The sequence below is a fragment of the Atta cephalotes genome, assembly GCF_000143395.1.
Source record: "Atta cephalotes unplaced genomic scaffold scaffold00054, whole genome shotgun sequence".
Classification (NCBI taxonomy): domain Eukaryota; kingdom Metazoa; phylum Arthropoda; class Insecta; order Hymenoptera; family Formicidae; genus Atta; species Atta cephalotes.
Window position 1 is genome coordinate 689,022 of NW_012130118.1, and position 22,380 is coordinate 711,401.

A 22,380-nucleotide genomic window follows, 5' to 3' on the forward strand; every position below is an offset into this window, starting at 1 on the left:
AAGTAGTAATTTTAATTTGTATGCCTGAAATTGATTATGATTACTCATATACTGGTCAATTTATAAAAATTAAAAATATTTATTTATGGTACATATATTTACAACGTTCTAAAAACTGTCATTACAATAATAGGACGTTTGTCAGTCTTGTATTTTCACAGAAAAAAAATCCTATTTTCTATTATGTATTAATATCAGTAATTTGCTGAAAAGAATTCGTATGGTTACTGAAGATTATAATGTAATGTAATAATTAAATTCTAATGTTTAAATTATATCTGTATACCTCTCCGAAGTGCGATTTCATTACTAGAATAATACAATACACTTCGATAAAATTGTCCAATTTAGTTTCGTAAAAATAAGGCATAAAATATTTACATGGTATGAAAAGAACATGATGTGTAAATGGAGAAACATTTTTACTTTTTTAATATTAAAAACCTGTCCTGTCATTCTGAATAAATATGTTGCAATTTTGAGTAAGATGTAAATTGGACAGAGATCTTGGCTAACGCAATTGTGATTTTTATGAAAGGTATTAAAAAAATAGTTTTATTTAACTATTCAGTAATTTACGATCTAAATCTATGATATAATTGTAAGTTTAATAATAATTCAAGAGCTCATTAGACAATCTTTTCATATATAAAAGTATCACATCAAACACATACTCGAGACGAGACATTTTAAAATATTCTACGATTACATTGTAGTTCTGATCTCTTTTTCCTGATGTATAACTATGATCGTATCTCCATTTTCAATATGTACAGAATGTATTTTATGAAATGAAAAAACCACAGAAGCAAAAAAAATACGCAAATAATATGAGCATTAAATTATGATTTTTCAGTGCTTAAAACATACTGTATCTTTTCACTTTCTATCATCGCAAATGAATTTTATCACATACAGAAATAAAACCTTTTTTTTGTTTGGGGTTTTTTTGTTGCAATTCCACTTACGTACTAGTTTTTACAACAATCCACACTCAACTTCTTAATACAAAAATTTTGAATCTCGACATTAAAATTCTATCTATCTACGATATCATACGAATAATTATTGTAACATTAATCCAAATTCGAAAGAATTGCAGTATATTTAGGATCTTTCCTAATGTCTTTCACTAGTATTTTCGGCTTGATATTAATAAGCGTTGCAAGAGTAAGACAATTAACTCGCATACTGTGGCCCCCGACCACCATGTATGTATTCAACTCAGTCAGATTAACTGGACTGCTTGGTATTCCATAATGCGATACGAACTGTTTGTTCTGTATTTCTTCTTCTTCCTCATATTCCATATCTGTGCTGTGTTCCTCCAATAGTGGCTTAAAAAAATTTGGCGGATACCTTGGATTTGTGGATTTGCGTGCGACAGCTTTGAATACACGTGGACCTGGTCTCGCACATGAGACAATCGATTTGGTAGTAGATTTTCTCGCGACAGCTTGATGACTATTTCCTTTCGATGTCGAAGAGTTCAAATTAGAGTTCTGATCATTCTTGTTCTTCATGTCATCAGGTTCGATCTGATTAACATGCTTTGTGATCAAGTTTTCTACGACCGATTCGAAACTCGAGATATTTTTCGAGTTTGTCGCATACTTTTCAGTACTGTATGCAGGCAAGCGTACCGATGTGCTAAAATATATAGATTTTGCATGTATTTAATTAAGTTTCTTGTAGAAATATAAGTAGAAGTATAAGTATATATCATATACAAAAACATTAAATACTAAGATGTAAACAACAAGCAAATCAGCTAATTACAGTAGAGAAGTATTTATTACCGCAATAATATTACGAGTTAAATTGATTAGCAACTTAACAAATTTTGATACTTTTTCGCATCTTCAAACGACCTTAATTATGCTGAATGACATATTAAAATCTGTAAATAATTCTTATTGCGAAAAATATCAGATAATTTTTTAGATTAGCTATCTTACCTCCGATTTCGATGAAATTCGACGTTTTTGGGTAAAATAAAAGAATCTGGCAGAAAAAAATCCGCGACTACGAAGCGATATTGAGTGTCAAAGTTGATAACTATTGAGATTAGGAAATTTGTCATGTAGAGTGTATAGACACTATAGACAGTATAGTGGCGGCTACACTGCCTAGAACAAAAAGAAATAACATATTCTAGACAGTAAAAAGATCGCTCTAAAAAGACTGTTCTCATACTGATTGCACCTGATTGCACTGTCATGAGTTAGAAATATTCCAAGCGGACATTGTCTATGATGCAACTTCTAGGTGGTTAGATCCCAAGCGGTAAGATACGTTATTTATTATCCTAACTAATAAGCACTAATCTATACACCCTACTATCTACATGATTAATGATCGTGTTACTAGTAACACTTTAGTTAACTTTAACACTCAATCTCATTTCGCAAAGCAGTCCCGGACTTTTTTTGCCAAATTCTTTTTATGCAAAACGCGTCAAATGAGCTTAATTTCATCGAAATTGGAGGTGAGATAACTATTCTGAAGAATTACCAAATATTACCTCAGCCGGGAGTCGAATCTGGATCTCTTGCATTCCGTAATCCGTGCGAGCGTCCTAATAAACCTTATGCCCGTATTCATACGGGCCTTATATTTAAGGCTTCCTTAAGCCCATATCTGTAATAGATTTTTAAGCCTTAAGCCATAAGGAAGGAACGAATCATAATCAATTATTCTCCTCGCATTCGACTGTAATTGGTCAATTTCTTACGGCTTAAAGCTTAAAACATCCATTGTAGATCCGGACTAAATTTATCTTCAGATAAATACGAATTATTTCATTTGTTACTGAGTATCTAAAGATAAATTTAAAGAAGCCTTAAGTACAAGGTCTGACTATAGGTTTGTTCGCGTCGCATGTTCCAACATGCTCTTGCCATAGTTCCTATTCACTCTAATGAGCGCATTGGAGCGAGTAGGAATAGGAGCATATTGGAGCATGTTGAAGCATGCGACGTGAACAAATCTTATGAATACAGGCATTAAACTATCGAAACCTTAAGCGGCGTTTACAATAAGATTTTAAGACGTAAAACTTAAGCTTTAAGCCATAAAAAATTGACCAATCGATTGTTCTTCTCACATTCGATTGTGATTGATCAATTTCTTACAACTTAAGGCTAAAAACTTAAATTTTACGCCTTAAACTCTCATTGTAGACGCTGCTTTAGTAAATAGTTATTTCGGCGCGCGTTTCAAACGACTACATACGTAGTATGTAAATTCACATAGGCCGGTATTCATAGTCGATTCTTATTTATAATGCCTTAAACGCTAATGGCAGCCCTCTAATTGTTCGTAATTTCTTAAGACCGTACTTAAGACGGTCTTGAATATAAGATTTGACTATGAATACCGGTCTCTGATTAGTTCGTAACTTCTTAAGACCGTGCTTAAGACGAACTTAAATAAGATCTGACTGTGAATACCGGCCATAGAATCATAGAAGCAAATTTAAAATCCAGCAAGACCGTTTAAGACTTTGATTGCTATAGGTGGTGTTATCACACACATACGTACGGTCCTATAATATATTATATTGATTATTACTATCTATTGTGATTAATAAATTTACTTACTGCTTACGTTTTATTACTTTATGTTTTTTTTTATGTATTTCTAGTTTGTCTATGAGCAAGTACTTACTCTGCTTGATCTTGTTCCTTCTGTTGCTGTTGCTGCTGCTCCTTCCATTTTTGTGGTAAATGCGAATGAAACATGTTATGATGCCTTATCCTATCATTATTGGTTTCGCAAAATTCTTGGCACCATTGACAAACCCATCCACGTTTTGGAATGATAACAGGCGACAGATTCTCTGTCTGCTTTGCTTGGTTACGCTCAATGACATCCTTCTTCGTGAAATTTTTAGACAATCTCGACACAAGTATCTCTTTAAATTTAAATGGAAACTTTGCAGCGAAAGAAGTTTCCGAACTTTTTAAGTCCTTGTGCATGAGATTCCAGTGCTGTTTGATGGATGGCAGCGAGACGCTGCGAAGATTACAATAAACACAGCCATAGATTACAGCTGATGACGAATTGCCTTCTTCATTCTTTGACGTATCGACATCTTGTTTTTGAGGCATCGGTGGCTTGGTTTTTGTTTCACTAAAAGAAGAATCGGTCGCTGACAATCGTTCTGTGTATTTCAGCGGTACCGAGGGATGATTTGATTCCCAATGCTCCACCATTTCTGCTTTGTACGAACAGCTATAAGTGCAATACAAACACTTGAGATTATGTTGATGAGAGTGTGTTCTCATGTGACTCCTCAGGCCAGTGTAATTTACTGCTGTAAAGTTGCACACCTCACACTTCTCTAAACGATTACTAACAGAACCGATTGTAGCTGCAGAGGCGGTAGTTGTGCTAACATTATTCTCTGTGTTCAATTTTCGTTTTTTTGTCTTCAGTGGAAGAAGACCATACTCCTTCTCCCAGAATTCGTTGCTTAGCTTTGTGTTTCCCCATGTATCCGGATTGTGTATAATCCTTTCCGGATCGTGCGGATGTTTCGCGCGGATGTGCTGGCGCATCATCGTCTGCGAATTGGTGCTACGGTCACAATAGGGACACAGAAAACTTAGCCGTCTCAAATGTGAATATTGTACGTGTAACTTGAATCCACGTTGGCCGGCGAACGACGTCTGGCAATGTTTGCAGATAATTGGCTTGTCCAGATCATCATCGGTCTTCTCACGAACTGTGCATAAAATCATATATTTTATTTTATAGATTTTATAAAATCTAGAATTGAGATAATTCTAAATGTAATCTATATACTTACGTTTATCGTTTTCGGATTTATCTTCGTTACTCTTAACCTCGTACACCTCATCCTCCTTCATATCGATTACAAGATCCTCGTTGTCTCTGCTATCTCCGTCATCAGAGTCTATGCTGCTTCTATTAGCATCTTCAAGAACGTCGTTTTGCAGATTGGATATCGTAGATGCAAGATTCACGGACTTCTTGTCGGCAGAGATCTTTATGGAACTAACATCTGAACTTGAAAAACTTGTATTAACGGGTATATTTTTATAGATAACATTCATGTGATTCCACGCTTTGATCATGTCCGTTTGTTTTTTCAATAAAGTCATCACCTATAAATCATACATAATGTTTATTTATAATATAAGAAAGCAAGTTTAATAAAATAAAATATTATATTTTATTTTATATTTTATATTTTATTTTATTATCGTAAATTAATAATATTACTAAAAATTCTTATTTATTAAATACTAAAGAATATATTGAAGTTTAATAAATATATACCCAATCCTCAATAGCATTATCCGGCGAAAGTGGCTCATCTGTACCTTCTCCATTATGACGTTTTCCAATATGCAACAATAATGCTTTACGATTTACCGATACATATCCGCAAGTTTTGCAATGAAATCTAAACAGATGCATTAAAAAAAATTTCGTTTAGTAATAGAATTTATAAAAAGCAAAATTAATTTCTGAAAGTGCCTATGTTCCAATAAAATAACAATTCAATAACTCAACAGTCTGTTAGCAAATTCGAATAAAAATTGTAGCAGTTTGGCATCTGACTGTGGCCATTACATGTATATTTGTATTCTGCTGATAAAATTAATATAACATGAAAAATATCCAGAATGCAATCTGAAGGTAAATTAACAACAGATTTTGTTCGATTTCAGATTGCGTAACAGATCCTTATGGCACGTTTGGCTGTCTAAGTTTCAATATAATATGTCACTTACCTAACATAGTTCAACTCTCTATAAAGATGATCTCTCATATCATGCTTATATTTCGACTTGAATTGATTACACAGAGTACAGACATACATATTGGCATCCGGTTTACCATAAGGTCCAAATCTTCCCACATCGGAATCATTACCGTCGATCAGTTCCATCGAGTCTTTAGCCGATTTATTGCCAGTGACTTTGCTTTGTGCACTTTCTTTCATAATATGTCCTTCGCCTTCCGCCTCCCCGGATACTTTATCGCATGAAAGTGACCGTTTTGATTTTTCCTTAGATAGTTTATTATTTTCATCGAGAGATATCGATTTCCCGGACACTTTTATTTTAGCTGGTTTCGTCACGATTTCTGCGTCGCTCTTGCGTTTGCCTAAAAATAGCTTTGAAGTTACAGATGATATCTCATTCGTCGCGGGCGTTTCAGTTTCTTCTTCCAAGAGGATCCCACGAATATGTCGAACTCGTGGCATGTTTCTACTCCAAAGTGGTGTCGTATCAAAGGGTTCGTCCTGCCCGCCTTGATCAACGGCTTCTGCATTCCGTTTATTGATACCTTTTATCCTCTGATATATCATGGTGTAATCGGCGTTAGAATCGTATGTGTGCTTGCTGTTTATATGTTGCTCAAGAAGTATTTTTCCGCTTGTTTTAAATGAGCACAGAGTGCACTTGTATTGGGAGCTCTCACCGTGAACTGTCTCAGCATGAGTGGCTACATCAGCTTTGTAAACAAATTTAAAATCACAAAGATTACATTTCCAATGATTGCCGTCCGGGTCGGGTACCTCTTCCTCGGTTTCTTCTGGAATTGGTTGTTGAACATTCTCCGTGTTTTCCATTTCCCTTATTACTTTCACGAAAGGTCTTTTTTCTGGATGCTTATCAGTAAGATGCCGTTCCACAACATGCCTGGATGTCATTTTAATACTATCAGAGAGCATAGAAAGTGCACTTGCGCCAACAAGAAAATCTTAAAACATCTGACAAGAAACATATATTTTTCTTTTTCGTGTATTAATTTTTTTATCAGGGAAATAGCAATCTGTTTATCTTGATTACTGATACATTAATGATTAAATAGTAATCAAGTCTACTAATCGTTCTTGTCACATGTTTTAAAATTATTATATGTATATGTATATATAAAATTAGAATTTTTATAAAAGAATAAAAATATATATAAATGATACAATCATTATACAATTAAAATTATCATACAAATATATACAAACCTATGATAATGATGATGATTGCAATGGGAACATTTATAGAGTCTTGTATCATGCATTCTCAAATGAATGCCCATTTTATCGATCGCTATATTTTGATTCTCTTGACCCGACGACGATGGAGGACAATGTGGACAATGGAAATATGGTTCTTCTGAATGTAGAGCCTTTAAGTGATACTTTAACATTGCCTCATTCACCGTTAAGTAATTGCATTCGGCTACGCCACATACATACCTATGGCAGAAAAGATATATAACTGTTAGAACATAATATTTTTCTAATATTTTATCTGTTGCAATTTTAATTAATATCACACACCTTTTGTGTTCTGGTACAAACTTTGGTATGCTATCGTCCGCCTCGCTTTCCTTAACAGATTCTTTCGGTTTTGCGCCCATACGACCATTTTGATGTGAGCTGCTCGCTAGATTCACCATCTTATCGAACATTTTCTCCTTTTTATCTAAACAAGGAACAGGATTGACCGGGCCGCTTTCGGGTACAGTCTCGTCTTTTGCGTGTAATTGCAAATGCCGGATAATATTTGTCCGAACTTTAGTTGTGTAAGGACATACGGCACATTGGATTTCCCGATTGTAAATCGCTTGACGTGGTAATTGCTCTATTTCGTCAGGACTAAATGATAATTTTTCGTTATCCAAAGTCTTTTCATTTTCCTGTTCCATTCCAGACTTGTTAGCACGTTTACGTTTCTTGTTTCTTCGATCGGCAGCTTCATAAGGCTGTATAAATTAAATATACAGGGATTACATAACAGTCTTTAAAAAAGAAGATATGCATATTTTTATATTAAAAATAGACTTACAACTGCTTGCACGATAAAGAGGCCATCTTTTGCTGGATTTGTTGGATCGGCAGGCACTATCCTCGTGTGGAAAAACTTGTGTTTTGACTTCATATGAGCCGTAGCTTGATACGAAACCGAATATCTTAACTTACACAGACTACATCCAAAACGTTTTAATCCGTGAGTTTTTATATGTTCTAGAAACAAGGAAATTTTGACAGCACGTTTTTTACAATGCGGACAAAATAAATTTTGTCTAGGGTCTCCTAAATTGCACGTCTTTACATGCGCTTTCAATAAGTCCATGTTTTGCGCCGTAAAACTGCATTCATGCAGATAACCGCATTTATATAATTCATGTCCGATACGGCCAGTATCTTTAATGTCATCCAAAGTCAAAGGCTTGTCTGGTTGAGCAATCGCATTAGTAGTATGTGCTGGCGCTTTTTTAGATGTACATTTCGTTTCGATAGTATTATTGGATGCAACCTGCACTTTGTTTTCAGCCTCTGTCTCGGAAAACACCAGTTCTGCCTTTTTCTTTACCTCATTCTCAGTCTTACACTGCGCGGCTTTTTCTTCGCTTTCCAAAATTTCGATATCACTATCTTCAGTTTTATCCACGGATTTAGAAAACACATTGCTGGAATTGGATGTAAAATTCTTTAAAAAATCCGCATTATCGAGAAGATTGGTATTTACGAATTCGTCGCTGCAATTGAATTCATCTGAGATTTTTAACGGATCGACTGCGCCAGAATCATTCACAGACATATCCAATTTCGTTTCTTGAAGAATCTGATTTATGGTGTAGTCGCTTAACTTTCCCGTCTCCGATTGGAACGGCTCATTTTTCAAAAGTTGTTTTTCAACACTATTATTTGTATTTTTGTTGATATTGGTCAAAGACGTATCTATAGACTTTTTTGTCGAGATATTGGAAACATTGACGTTAACTTCTATGTTCTTTAGATCACTTACTGCCCCAATCAAAATATCTCCTTTTAAATTTTTTGGTTGATTAGACTGAGCTTCATTTAAAATTATTCCAACATTTGATAAAACTGATGTATTCTTTTTAGAATTGTCGGTGTTCAAATTAACACTTTCTTCATCTATTTTATCATCGAAAGTTCGTAAAATGAGTTGATGTATAACTTCCATCTGGCGCGATGGCTGAAATTAAGCGGAATTATATAATATATATTAAACAAATTATTTATTAAAATATTTATATTATTTCATAGTGCCAAAAGAAAAAAATTGTATTTTAAAAATTGTTCAAAATATTTAAATTGAACATTAAATATGTATTTAGAAACACATATATTCTAATGACTTTTAATAATAAACAAGAACGAAATAATATGTTTTAATTAAGGTAAAATCTGTTTTAGTCGAATAATTAATTCTAATAATAATACCATTGGAGGAAGTGAACGTTCCAGAACTTGAGGCAATCGATCGTAATGAAAGGTGCTTAAATGCTGATGTATTTCATTTAGCGTATCGGAACCATAAAAACAATATAAGCATTGATATTTGCAAAATCCGTGCAACTTGTAATGCTGTAAGTATAAAACAATAAAATGATATTTATATTTATTTTTCTAACAGTATGCAGATAAGTGTACAGTACATACAGATATAAGAAGTTCTATCGTGGCATGAGTAGTGTTACACACATGACATTTGTACACAAGATGAGAAGATGAATGTTTTGTTTTTAAATGCGTTATAAACGCTTCAGGTATATAAAAGATTTTGTCACAATCTGAAAGTAATTAATACTAGAAATTATGCTATAAAAGTAATTAACTGGAAATTATACTATGAAAAAAAATTATGCTATGAAAATAATTAACACTAGTAATTGTAATATCCAATACACCAATACATTATATTAGCACAACATGTTATTACAATATTATTATAATTACATACCATCTTGTTTGCATATAAAAGGTAGTACATAAGCGTTACGATTAATGTGTTCCTTTTTCTGTACCGATTTCTGCTTCTTGTCCAATAAATAATAAAACACAGTATTGGGATGACACATAATCTTAATGAAAAAAATTAGCAGATATTATTATTTCTTTTAATATCATAGATACACAGTAAATTATTAAAAATCATTACCTGATGTTGCCGTACATAGGATGGTACAAAAGATCGATAAAAGCAGTAACCGCATTGATACCGACAATGAAGGTGTTTAGTCGCCAAGTGAGTTTTCATCTCGTTCCAGTCGTTTGTAGATATATAACAATAGGCGCATTTGTCATAATTATCTGTGCTATTTTGCTCGCTAGTTTCTTCGTAATGTTTAGTATAGTGTTTAGAATAATCCTGAAGAAAGTCGGTTGTGAAAGAGCAGTTATGACTCATGCACTTGTAAAAATGAGCTAGCTTTGGCTCTGTCAGCATCCTTGCATACACTTCCATAGATTTCAACTTGATCGCGAAGGACGCAGGCGACGTGTCTTTAGAGTTGTTCAATACAGGCATACGTATTACTTTGATTTTTCTTGCTCTATAATTCAAAGTTGATGAGCTTGTCGATGAACTTGTCAATGGAGCAGTCACCGATTGCATCTTCGGAGCTAAAAAATTCAATGTTAAATATACGCTTTGAATAAAAAAAAATTGATGTTAAATATATATGCCAGTGAATTTCGCTAAGAGTATTGGCAAATTCTTGACATACTTTGCAGATTCATATTGACTAGCGCTTGTGGTGATATCTTTTTCAGTATTAAAGGTTGGTTGGACTTCCTTAAAACAGATTCTTTGCTTTTCGTAGGAGATATCTCCACCGCTTTACTAGTGTCGTTTATCTAGAAGCAGTAAAATAAAAAAACGTAATATGAGATATAATAGATGAAGTTAAATGTCAATAATGAAACATTGTGATACATTTACATACAGTAACACTTTCATTAGGATTGGATTCTGCAAGGCTCCTCACATTTTCGATCTTCAAAAACGAACATTCTTCTTCTACATCCATTTTTAATCCATCTATCGCGCTATCTGATTGAGTTCCATCTATGAATTTTATTCATTAATATAGATACATAACTTCGTTGAATACGTTCAGTAATCAGTGAGTTAATTAGTAGTAAATTAATTAGCCTTTATTATTTAATGTATTTAATTACTCGAAACATTATGGCAGTAACTATTGAGATTACCAACCTGTATTGAATTCTTGCGAATCTTCTTGATTATCCAAAAACTGCATCGGCATAGACAACATATCGCCACTGAGTCGCCTGAATCTGAGAAAATTCTTGGGCGGACTGGCATTCTTGCTTGATGCAGACATGTTCTTCTCCGAACACTTGACATTTTGTTTTAGCAAATGTTTGACACTGGCGATCGGCACAACGTCTGGTGGTTTTGGAATCAATGACACAGGTTCGATCTTGATTTCTGTCTTAATACCGATCATTGGCTCGGGCGGCATCGGCTCTAACGGTTTGACGTTCTGAAGTTGCGCGGCCAGCCTCTGTATCGTCGTCAACATCGGATCTCGCGATGAAGATGCGTTTATGTTCGAGGTTTCCTTCAGAATCATATTGACGTCAGTCTGCTCGGAATCCGATTGCTCACTGCTGGAGTCCGATTCGAAAATTGGTGCCGAACGCTCGTTGTCGCTATTTTCGCCGTCGCTCTCGTTGTCTTTGGATGGGTCCATGATCGCAAGAGGATCCCGGATTTTTACATCCACTTTGCCATCCACGTCGTTTGTTACCTTCGATTTTTCAGTAACCAGTTGTTCCTCCATAAAAGAAAGAGGGTCGCCTTGATTGTTCGACTGACTCGGGATGTCCTCCTTGATGATTAATTCTTCCTCGGTTTTCAAAGGTTCTGCGGATGAATTCACAAAAGGCAATGAAGGGTTTTCCTTTGTTTCCGGAATGTTCGCTGACGCGTTACATTCAGGAACTGGACTAACAACCGCGTCCGTGCGCATTTTATCCTGCAGTTTGTCTATTATGGACAAACCCGGTTTAGAATAGTTCTTTAATAAAATACCGATATTATTGGCGATCTCTTGCATCGTCTTCTGTCGCTCTCGCTGTATCTCCATTTCCTTATTTTCCAAATCAGGTGGGCAAACAAATACACTTAGATTACCGGTGCTCACAGATCCCTCTGGTTCCCCTTGAGATAGTCTCGGAATTTCCTCGGTTTTTTCCTTCTTGACTTGGATATTCTCATTCGGTTTTTGTTCAGGTGGAATATGTTCACTGATATCATCATTGCTCTCGGACTCCATTATCCTTGCAATATCCATTAAATCTTTACACTCCATAGTTTCAAATTCAAGAACCTGCGGCTTTGTTTCTACGGCGAAAGATTTCTCAGCGTTAACGGACGTCGACTCGTGTGGTTGCTCATTGTTATTCGCAGCGTGTTCTGCTAATACAGTTATTGCCGACATATTAATCTTCAAGATCTCGGTATCCATTTGCTCTCGGTGCCAGAACTCAACGTGGACCTCTATATTTTGTCGCTTTAGTTGTACATAATTACAACTGCAACACAAGTAGCCATAGATGCCACCTTCTCTTGGTACGACATCTTCGGATGCAGACTCATTGAACGTTTTATTCTTGCGACATATCTTGTAATAATGTGTCTTCATGGATGCTTTGGCCACCGCCTGGTAAGAACAATTGTTGCAGTGGAATCTGTATTCACCCGTGTGTGTAGTACAATGCTCGTAGAATGCTTCGAGTGCTACATCCGCTGCGCCTTCCGTAACAAAACAGCAGAATCTGCAGCGAAACTTGCATGATTGACTCGTATCCATTGTGATCACACCATGCTCGGCTTCCATAATCGCAGTCTTAGCGTCCGTCGACTTGAGACGCGAGATAAGCACTTCCATTCCGGGATGATTGATCTTGTAATGATGGACGATGTTTTTGCCCGTGAAGAAGCATAATAAGCATTTATATTTGTCCTGACCGACCCATGCATAATCTATCAGATGCTTGATATCTATTCTGCGATAGAGCTCTGTCATCAATTCATCATAAACAATCTTTGGCGATTCCTTGAAAAACTTGTTTCCAGTAACGGCATTTGCCGAAGTAAGATCAGCGCTACTTGAACTTACTTCCTCTTTTATTTGTATCAATGTTTTACTTTCTTCGATAGAAAGAAACGAGTCATTAAATGTTTCTCTATGTGTATCTGAAGGCTCTGATAAAGTAGTAAAATTGCTCGAGTCTTTAAAATCTACATCAAAGCTATCCATATTTACAAATGATTTAACCTCATCTTTTACAGAATCTACATTTGTATGATCGACAACATGATTGTCGTCTAAGAAATCGTCAAGAATCTTTTCAAGAGTTTTCTCTGTTACAAGATTTTTATCTTTTAAGAGCGATTGATTAGCTTCTACAGTATCCGTCGAAATATTCGATTCGATATTTATTTCAACATTTGTTTGAGCAGTTTTGGAAGAAGCTGCCAAAGTCTTCTTCTTTCTCTTTTTAGTAGTCAATCTGCCCATCTTCCAAAGATTTCCAGATTTCTTTTTCTTTTTTCTTATACAAGATCTTTTCACGCTCGGCTCGATAGCTATTGGATCATTCGTGTCCTCGAAGTCCGCCTCATTATCCTTGTCGATCGATGTATTCTTCTCCGCTGTCGGCACCAATCCTACCAGAATGTTACTTAATAGTTCCTCTCTAGCAGTCGTTCTAGCTGCACCACTACTGTTCATTTTCTTCCGGGCAGTCATGTTACTCGACATAGAAATGTCTGATATCACACTCTCCTCATCCGTGAATGATGACTCGTCTTCACTTTTGTCGTCAGTGAGCGCAGACGACTTCTTTGACTTAAAGTTCCGTTTACCTGTGTTATTGATATTTTTCCGTCGCCTCGAAATAATCATCGTATCTATCGAATCCTGATCAGATTGTTTTTCCGGTCGAAGAGAGATGTCCACCGCCGCGGTTAATTCGGACACGTCTATGCCAAAACTTTCATCAGATGAGCTGTCGAACATTATCTTACACGAATCTATCTTCGTAAGATCCGCCTTCTCCACAATCACTCGTGGTTCCTTAATAATATCTTTACGTAAAACGCGTTTAGATCTGCGAATTGCATCATTGCTTTCTTCACTACGAGCCACTTCTTGATTCGAAGTGCTGTTGTCAGTGTTTAGCAATTTCTCTGTTCGTAAAGCCAATGGTTGATCCTCTTCACTGTCGGAACTTTGAATAGATTTCTTTGATTGTAAATTGCGAGTCATCCGTTTGACATCCTTGCTTTTAGCTTTTGATTTCGATTCTTCCACGTTACGAGACCTTAAACTCTTCCTCTTGGCGTTATTCGCTGCCAACTCGTTCGTTTCAATATTGGATTCAGCAATTTTCTTCTCAGCAATATTCGATGTCTCCTCTTTCTTAGAGTTTGATAATCGGCACATTCGATGACCTGTCGCCGTTACTACACCCTCGCTAATAAACATTTCCCTGATATCTTCTTGCAACATCTCTAGAGAATTTCTTCTCTTTGTTTTTATCTTTGGTTTATCAATTGATACTTCCTCAGCTTGGTTGGTAATATCGGAAATGATAGATTGCATTGTTGAATCCTTATCTTGATCCAAATGTTCTATATTACTTTCTATATTACTTTCTAGAATATCTGTATCATCCTGATTCAGATATTCTATACTACCTTCTGTACTATCCTTTGATTTCTCTAGAGTGCTTTGATCGATCTGATTATCCTTATTATCTTTAATTTGTTTCTTTTCTTTATCACTATCTTTTAATCTACTATTCATTTGTTTTTCGCTTTCTAACTGAATATCAGTATTTTCATTATCGTTTTCTAATCGATCATTCTTATCACTTTTCTTTTCTAATTGCTCATCCTTATTTTTATTATCTACTTTATTATTTACTTGAATGTACTCCTTGTCACTTTCTGATAAATCATCGTTTTTCTTCGCTGTAATATCTTCAGTTAATTTTTTGTTCAAATTATTATTGGTTACCTCGAGATTTTCTTCCAAATTTTTAGCATCAGTAGAAATTGCAGAAACCAGCTCTCTCGCATCATTCGTGTCAATGTTAGTACTTAAGATACTTAGCCTCTCGGCAAGACATTCATCATCCGAGCTATCCGACATTATCACTCGCCTCTTTTTCTTGACTTGAGTCTTTTTCGCTTCCATTGTTTCATCCTTGTCCGAACTACTTTCGGATTCGGACTCGATGATCTTCTTAATCTTTTTGAAGTTTTTCGCCTTTAGTACTTCCCCAAATTTCTGTAACAGTTTCGCGTGTTCGACTAGTTTCTTGCCCTCACCGGATTCAAACGATTCCTTGATTAGGGCTTCAATCCATTCCTTCGTTACCGTTTCCTTAGATTTCGATCCGTCCACATCTGACTCTTTCGTTTTACCCTTTTTTGTGATATGACTGGATTTGGAATTGTTCGTCGCTGAGTCTGCTTCGCCAATTCTCGTCTCATTTTTATCAGACTTTTCAAGAGATGATGAAAGATTCTTTTCCTCCTTTGCAATATTATTTTGTTGGACTGAATTCTCCGTTACACGATTACCGTCGCTACTGCTGCTCACTTCGGCACTCTCAATGTCTTTGCTCTTATTCTTAAAATACACTTTATTGTTTTTCTTTTGCTCTTTGTTTTTATTGCTCTTTGCACGCGATAATTTAGACGAAACGCTTTCAACTTCCTTCGTCTCGTTAATAATACGATTTAACTGCGCTGATTCTGGTCGCTTGATCTTAGGAATTTTGAATTTTTGCAGACCAGAATTTTGACTGGCCTTTGTATCAATCACACCGTAAAGACTTTCTAACGGTGACTGCATTCTGTCTTTTGGAAGCTTATCCTTTTGCTTTTCAAGTGATTTCTGAGATTTTTGTTTCTCTTTTGTTGCCGGCGTTGTTTTTGTGCTTGCCGTTATTAGCCGTTTTCTAGGATCCCTTTCATTAAGAACACTGTCTTTGATTTTAGTTGACGTGTTCGCGACATGTTTATCTTTAGAAAGACGCGGATCCCTTGCAGAAACACCGATCTCTTTGGCCTGATCTCTGGCACCTGTTGTGTTGTGTTCTGTACGAACTCGTGGATCTCGACTCGGGAAACGATTTAGATTCTCTCGATCAGAGTGGCCATCCCATGACCAATCAGATCGACGCCCATCACGATTAAAACCAGGCCTCAATTCTATCCTATTTCTCTCATAGTATCTGCTCTGATTTATATTCCTATCTCTATCACGCGCTGTCGTACCCCAAGGGCAAGGCGTGTTGGGTCGTGGATGTGAAGTCCCTGTAGTACTCTCCACAACTGGAATTCCACAAGGAATCACATTTTCATAAGAAGGATTGGCGGAATTTTCCCATGTCGGTCTTATATGCGGATATTCTGTCGGTCCGCCGATGGGGAAGGCTGAATCATAAGATCCTTGATTTATTTGAAAGCTTCTGTATTGTGACGAAAATCCGGGAGGCATCAAAGGAGATATATCTTCCCGAACTTCTGATCTTACCACGTGACTCATATCCGGTCGCACTGTGGGATTGATCAACGGTCTGGGACCAGCGGGTAGAGTAGGCGGGAACTGATTTTGCCTAAATTGCGGTTCCATCGGACGTTGAAAAGGATGTTGAGTGGGTTGCAAAGGTGGATTGGTCATTCCGCCATAAGAGGAAGATGTCCATTGAGTGTTGCCGAATTGATCACTAGTAGTTGTGGGAGAGCCCCAATGTATCTGATTCGTGTGCATATTGTAATAGTCGTTACCTATCACAAATTCATTCTCCGGTCTAGGCAGACTCGCATCTTTTCGTCCTTCCGGTGGTACGCTGGAACGTCTCTGATATAACGAAATATTTCTCTCATCTGATTTGCTTGCGGTGTTATGAATAACTGTTATCTGAGATGGATTTTCGTCAGAAATAGTAATCAATTTATCTTTCGCGCTCTCATGAGAATGAATGTCACGTTGACGAGGATGTCTTTCGTAGTTATCCGCATAACGTGGTTCTTGAAATTTAGAAAATAGTGTTTGTGGTACCGATGATCGATGAGAATCATTTGATTGACGAGGTGGCCCGATCGATGAAGTTACTTTCACAGGTGAAACTCCTGCTGTATTTGGCAAACTTTTTCTAGAAGTAAGCTTCTCTTTCTCCAATACTGAATTCTTTGATATTTGGTCCGTATTCTTTTCTTTAGCATTTTCATTGATTTTATCGCCATCGCCTTCGTCATTCAACAATTCCGCCAGATCTTCCATAGACAATAGAGGCTCATGAGACAAAGGCGGCGGCGAGAACAAAAGCGGTATCGATGGTGGTTTCGATGGTGGTGGTTTCAATGTGCTGTCATTCGATCTGGGCGATGTGGGCTTAGGTTTAGCAAATAATATTTCGGGGTCGGGAGAATTAAGTCTCACTTCAGGGACGTTCACGGGCGATTCCGATCTAGAGCAACTGGCCATTATGTCTAAAGAGAGCTTATTTTTCTCTAAAACTGAAGACAATCGTCTGGAACCACCAAGAGAAGGCACCGGGACAGTCGGTATATCTTGCGGATCTAATGTATAATTTCTGCTGTCGCTAACTTTTTGCGGCAGACTATTACTGATTAACTTCGCAGCAGTCGTTACATCATGACTGGTAGCAACTGGTAGCGAAGATTGCCGATTTCCATTATTTCTTGAATTTTGTCTTTCCGATTCTTCTAACATATCCCATTCATTAAACGTAACTTCATCCGGATTAGAATCTGGCGACGAGATAGTTATAGTTTTTGTATCCGAAAGCGTAATAATCGGTATTACTTTGGAATGTTGTTGTTCTTGTGGTTTTCGATTTCTGTTCTTCGATTTCGCGTTACGCTCCATAGGAATTACTATAGGCAGAATTTGGCAATCAGGACTGGAAGATCTTACGGTGTCTGGACTCTGTGGCGTTTCTTCGATTCCTTCTTTATCATTCTCCGCGTTTGTCGATATCACTTCATTGCACTGATTTGTCTTCGTTTTCATCGATGAACTAAAAATCACAAACTCACTTTTTTATTTACCGATTTTAATATTTATTACATATTTAAGAATCATTACTTGTAATATGTGATATTATTATTTTAGTTCTGTTCAAGATTGTGTTTCAAGACTAAAAGATTTCGGAATCGCGGATTACAGAATTGCATATGTATAAATTTACACAAGATATTTAAACACTAAGATCCCGCTTTGACTGAATGTAGAATTTTTCTTACTTAATTAAATTTAAAAATCATTATTTATGAATTAGTTGCAAAGAAGAACGATGATATTATTTAACTTTAACATACGTATATTGCAATTATTTGCACTTTCTTGCAATTTTTTTTAAACGTTGAACATAACACTTACGTCGAAGGTTGCGACGTGACGTCATCGTTTTGCTTAAATGACAATTGTAAACCAGATCCATTTCCCTGAAACTCAAGTTGAATTAGAATAATTAAAATATCAAACATCAAACATGCACTACGAAAGCCTGAAAATACAGTACGAGAAAACAATGAAAGTAATATATAAGTGTAAAGAATCAAGGATTAAATGAGCGATTACTATAATGCAGAACAAAAAAAAAAAAAACGTGTATCATATAATTATGTGAGGTGCTTTTTAAAATGCAATTGGAAAAAAAAGCAAAATCTGCATCAAATAACAAGAACGTATGCTTCTAAAATCGTATCGTTTGAAGTAAATATGCAAAACAGAATCCTGGATTCTTCATAATATCAACTATGTAGACTGACAAGAATACCATAAAATCTCAAAGTAAACATTTAATTTATACTATAAAATAGAAGATAAACTATAGAAACATTATATCGAATTCTGTTCTATTCATGTTCTATTTCACCGTTCCATATTAACAGAAATGACATATGTACACTATTCAGAAAGATTAAATAATAATTTTCCTTAAACGCGCTTGCGGTTGTGCAAGATATAGAATGTTATATTTATTATATAGAGGAAGGTCGACGATAACATCACTCTAAAGATTAAGGGAAAGTTCTACTTTGAAGGGTAAAAAAATCGATTTTTTTTATTTTTTTGTATCTCTAAAGTGTATAAAATATGATTAAAAGAATTTTACAATATTCAAGATGTTAAATTGATTAATTTATAACTTGTTGAATCGAATTTTGCCTCGCTCAAAAATCAAGTGAATTCAACGGTATTATGCGCAAAACAAGCAAGAATCAAAAGAACGACTCAAATGCAGCAATTTATTCTTTGAATAGGAGAAGAAATTGATTTATAGGTCAGGAATCGTTGATTAAATGTAAGTTACAAAATATAATTAACTAAAATGTAATTAAAATGTAATTAATTAAAATCATTATCATAAAGTAAAACTTTATTTTTTCTTGAATTCATGTTTTTCAAACTGGCGAAAAATATACAGCTTCAACCATCCGATTGACTTGAAATTTTTTCTCATGTAAAATAGATAATTTTTATGGAGCCTAAAAATGTCATAAATTTTCCAAAATAACTTTCTTTCTTTGAACAGGTTAAAAATGAAAAAAAGTTCGTGAAAATTTATTATTAATTTCAAATGGCAGCCATTCTGTAAATTTTCAAATTTTTCAAATGAAATGAAGTTCATGGCTCCATAAATTTAATATATTTTAATAATTTCATTGATTTTTTGTCTCAGATAAATTGTCGACAGCCAGGATTTTCCGCCACGCGCGCTGCACGCTCTGTTAATGCATCTCTATGCTACAACCATCATTTTTTATTTTATATTAAGTGTGGGAAAAAGTTCGTGACCTTTTTCCCATTAGATGGCATTAAAAAAACGCCACGAACTTTTTCCCATACCTAATATTTCTAAAAAAAATTATTTGAATGCTGAAATATATAAAACATAATGCCAGAATATTATTTTGATATTTCCTTCCTTTCCTTATGAAAAAAATATATAAATTTTGAATCTCTAAAGTAGAACTTCTCCTTAAGTTAACTTATGATCTATCTTACAGTGCCGATCTCGGCTTTGTGTTGCATCTCGATTTTATATTTAAATTCATTATGTGTTAAAAAAAAGAAAGAGTGTTGAAAAATAAGAAAAAAATTAATGATTTAGGAAGATGCAAAAATATAAAACGATGTAATGTTATAATATAGCTATTATTATTTAAACTATATAATATTTGTAAAAAAAAATCGTATGAATTTTATTTTTTGCATTTATAGAATTAGTTTTTAGTATTAATTTTGTATAGAAATAGACATAAATATATGAATTTTTACTTCTTTAATCATATAAAGATATTAAGTTTTTATCAATATTAATAAAATACAATTAGTTTCTAAGAAATGAGGAGATATTTCTCTTTAGGAGATCTGCATCAGTATCGACGACTTTCGTCTAATATATTATTTTATATAAAATAACAGAATATAATTTTAATTTTTGATAAATATACTTCAACTTTATTTGACAATAAAGTTGAGTTCGTTCAAAAAAAATGTTTCAGCAAACGATCTATTATAACTGTTTTGAGCAAAACATTCAGTAATACATGAACAGAAAATATTTAGAATATAACTAATAATATAGACAAAACAGCAAAAACAAAATATATATAAACATGTCCTCTAATGTTCAATTTTCTAAAAATCCAAGACATAAGTATACATACATTTAGCAAAAAATTGTTTTAAAATTTTTAAGAAATTCTGTAGTTTGACGACCTTATTCAAAACATTAATAGGAATCAATTTTCATGTGTATCGAAATAATAGATTTGTCAATATATCTACCTTTTCTACTTTGTTGTACAGTTTCTGTAAAACATCCTCGCATCGCTGCAGCGTCTCGATCTTCAACCTATTTCGTCAATAATATTCTAATTAATAATCGAATAACTGAAGCAATATTTTTAATAGATCACTTTTTACTAATGAATTCGTACGCTCGGGCATATAATTTAACAAGAGAACCAACTGACTCTTTCGAATTTTAATAAGCTTTGGATATGTTAAAATGTACAAAAATAAGATACATTTTTTTATACATATGCATATACGTTTTTTTACACGTTATATTTACTTCTTAACGTGCGATATTTATATTTACTCCTCAGCGCTTAAGAAATAAAAATTTCCTTTGAAAAAAAATCGGTTTTTTTTTAACAGTAAATATCGTCGAAATTGTAACAGATAGAAAAAATGTTTTAAATAAAAATTGAATGATTTCAAGAGTATTTTATAATTAAATAAATATTTTCAAACAATATTAAGATCTTTATTTTAGATATGCGCATATGTGAGAATATGTTGAATTATTTAAAGCAATGAAGATCTAGTAATAGGCATTTAAATTTCTAGTATTAAAATATTTAAAATTTTTTTTATAAAATAAGAGGTTTTTCTTTATATGCATTGAGTCGCATATTAAAGAGGTAAAAATCTCCCTTGAAAATTAGTTTTTTTCTTTCAGAGTAAATATTGAAATTATAAGAGAAAGAAAAAAAATGCTTTAAATAAAATTTGAATAGTTTCAAGAAAATATTGTATAATAATTATAAAAAATTTATTCAAATAAAAAAATTTAATTTTCGAAGTTATTTTATTTAAACAAATGTTTTATGTTCATTATAAAAGTATTTGTAAAATCAAATTTATTATATTCTATTTAAAACATTTTTTCTATCTCGCATAGTTTCACAGATATTCATTATAAGAGAAAAGAAACCGATTTTTTTTTCAAGATTTTCATTTCCTTAACGTGTTATTTAGCACGTATAAAAAAACACCTCTTATTTTTATCTATATTTTAACATCCAAATATTAAAATCGGAGGTCAATTAATTCTGTGTTTCTTTATAAGTCATCTAATATGATTTCCATTCAACATACTTTCGCCTGCTATTTGATAGAATTCCGTGCAGACTCTCCATTTTCTGCAGTTGTATTTCCCTTGTTTGACTGTCTTTGTCTTTAACTGAGTTTTGCAGTCTTTCGATCATCGCTTCCAGGAATGGAATGTACTTTTGCATCTCTGCAAACTTTTTGTCGTATTCGTCCATCTTGTTCCTTGCTTTCGGTATACCTGTGTTCAGATAAAGAAATATGTCGCTTTTTTATAACAGTGTCTTTTATAATTACTGTTGTATTTTTTTATTCGTCTGTATATCCGTTAGTTAGACGGAATCAATTGAATGCTCGCTTTTCCGAAACTCCTCTTTATTTCTATTTATTCCTATTCATAATATAAGAATACAAGGTGTTTCATTGCGCATGATGGTGGAGTAAAATTCGGAATAGCTAATCAAAATTTAGCCTCAAATATGGCGCAACACAATGGGTGCATTCGATATTTACTGTCAGTACCGAAAATCTATAGCGCACATAACATATACTGTATAGTTTCAGCAATGAATATAGGAACGCACCTATTATCATTGTGTGACAACTTAAATTTAATCTATCGTAGATTATAGATTGCTTTTTGTATTTGTGGCAATTTTCTGA

General features: G+C 34.3%; 1 protein-coding gene across 1 annotated transcript; it reads right to left on the bottom strand.

Moving 5' to 3' along the window:
- Positions 1-597: 597 nt before the first annotated feature.
- LOC105623162 lies at positions 598-21,935 on the bottom strand. The gene is given in 19 exon segments (XM_012204562.1): positions 598-1,650; positions 3,670-4,729; positions 4,814-5,132; positions 5,308-5,434; positions 5,766-6,680; positions 7,004-7,237; positions 7,322-7,746; positions 7,830-8,987; positions 9,236-9,379; positions 9,455-9,585; positions 9,756-9,876; positions 9,954-10,417; positions 10,494-10,519; positions 10,521-10,651; positions 10,741-10,862; positions 11,013-17,887; positions 18,250-18,320; positions 20,668-20,734; positions 21,766-21,935. Coding segments are annotated over 19 exon segments (13,134 nt in total). The 3' UTR covers positions 598-1,076.
- Between the last annotated feature and the right edge of the window lie 445 nt (positions 21,936-22,380).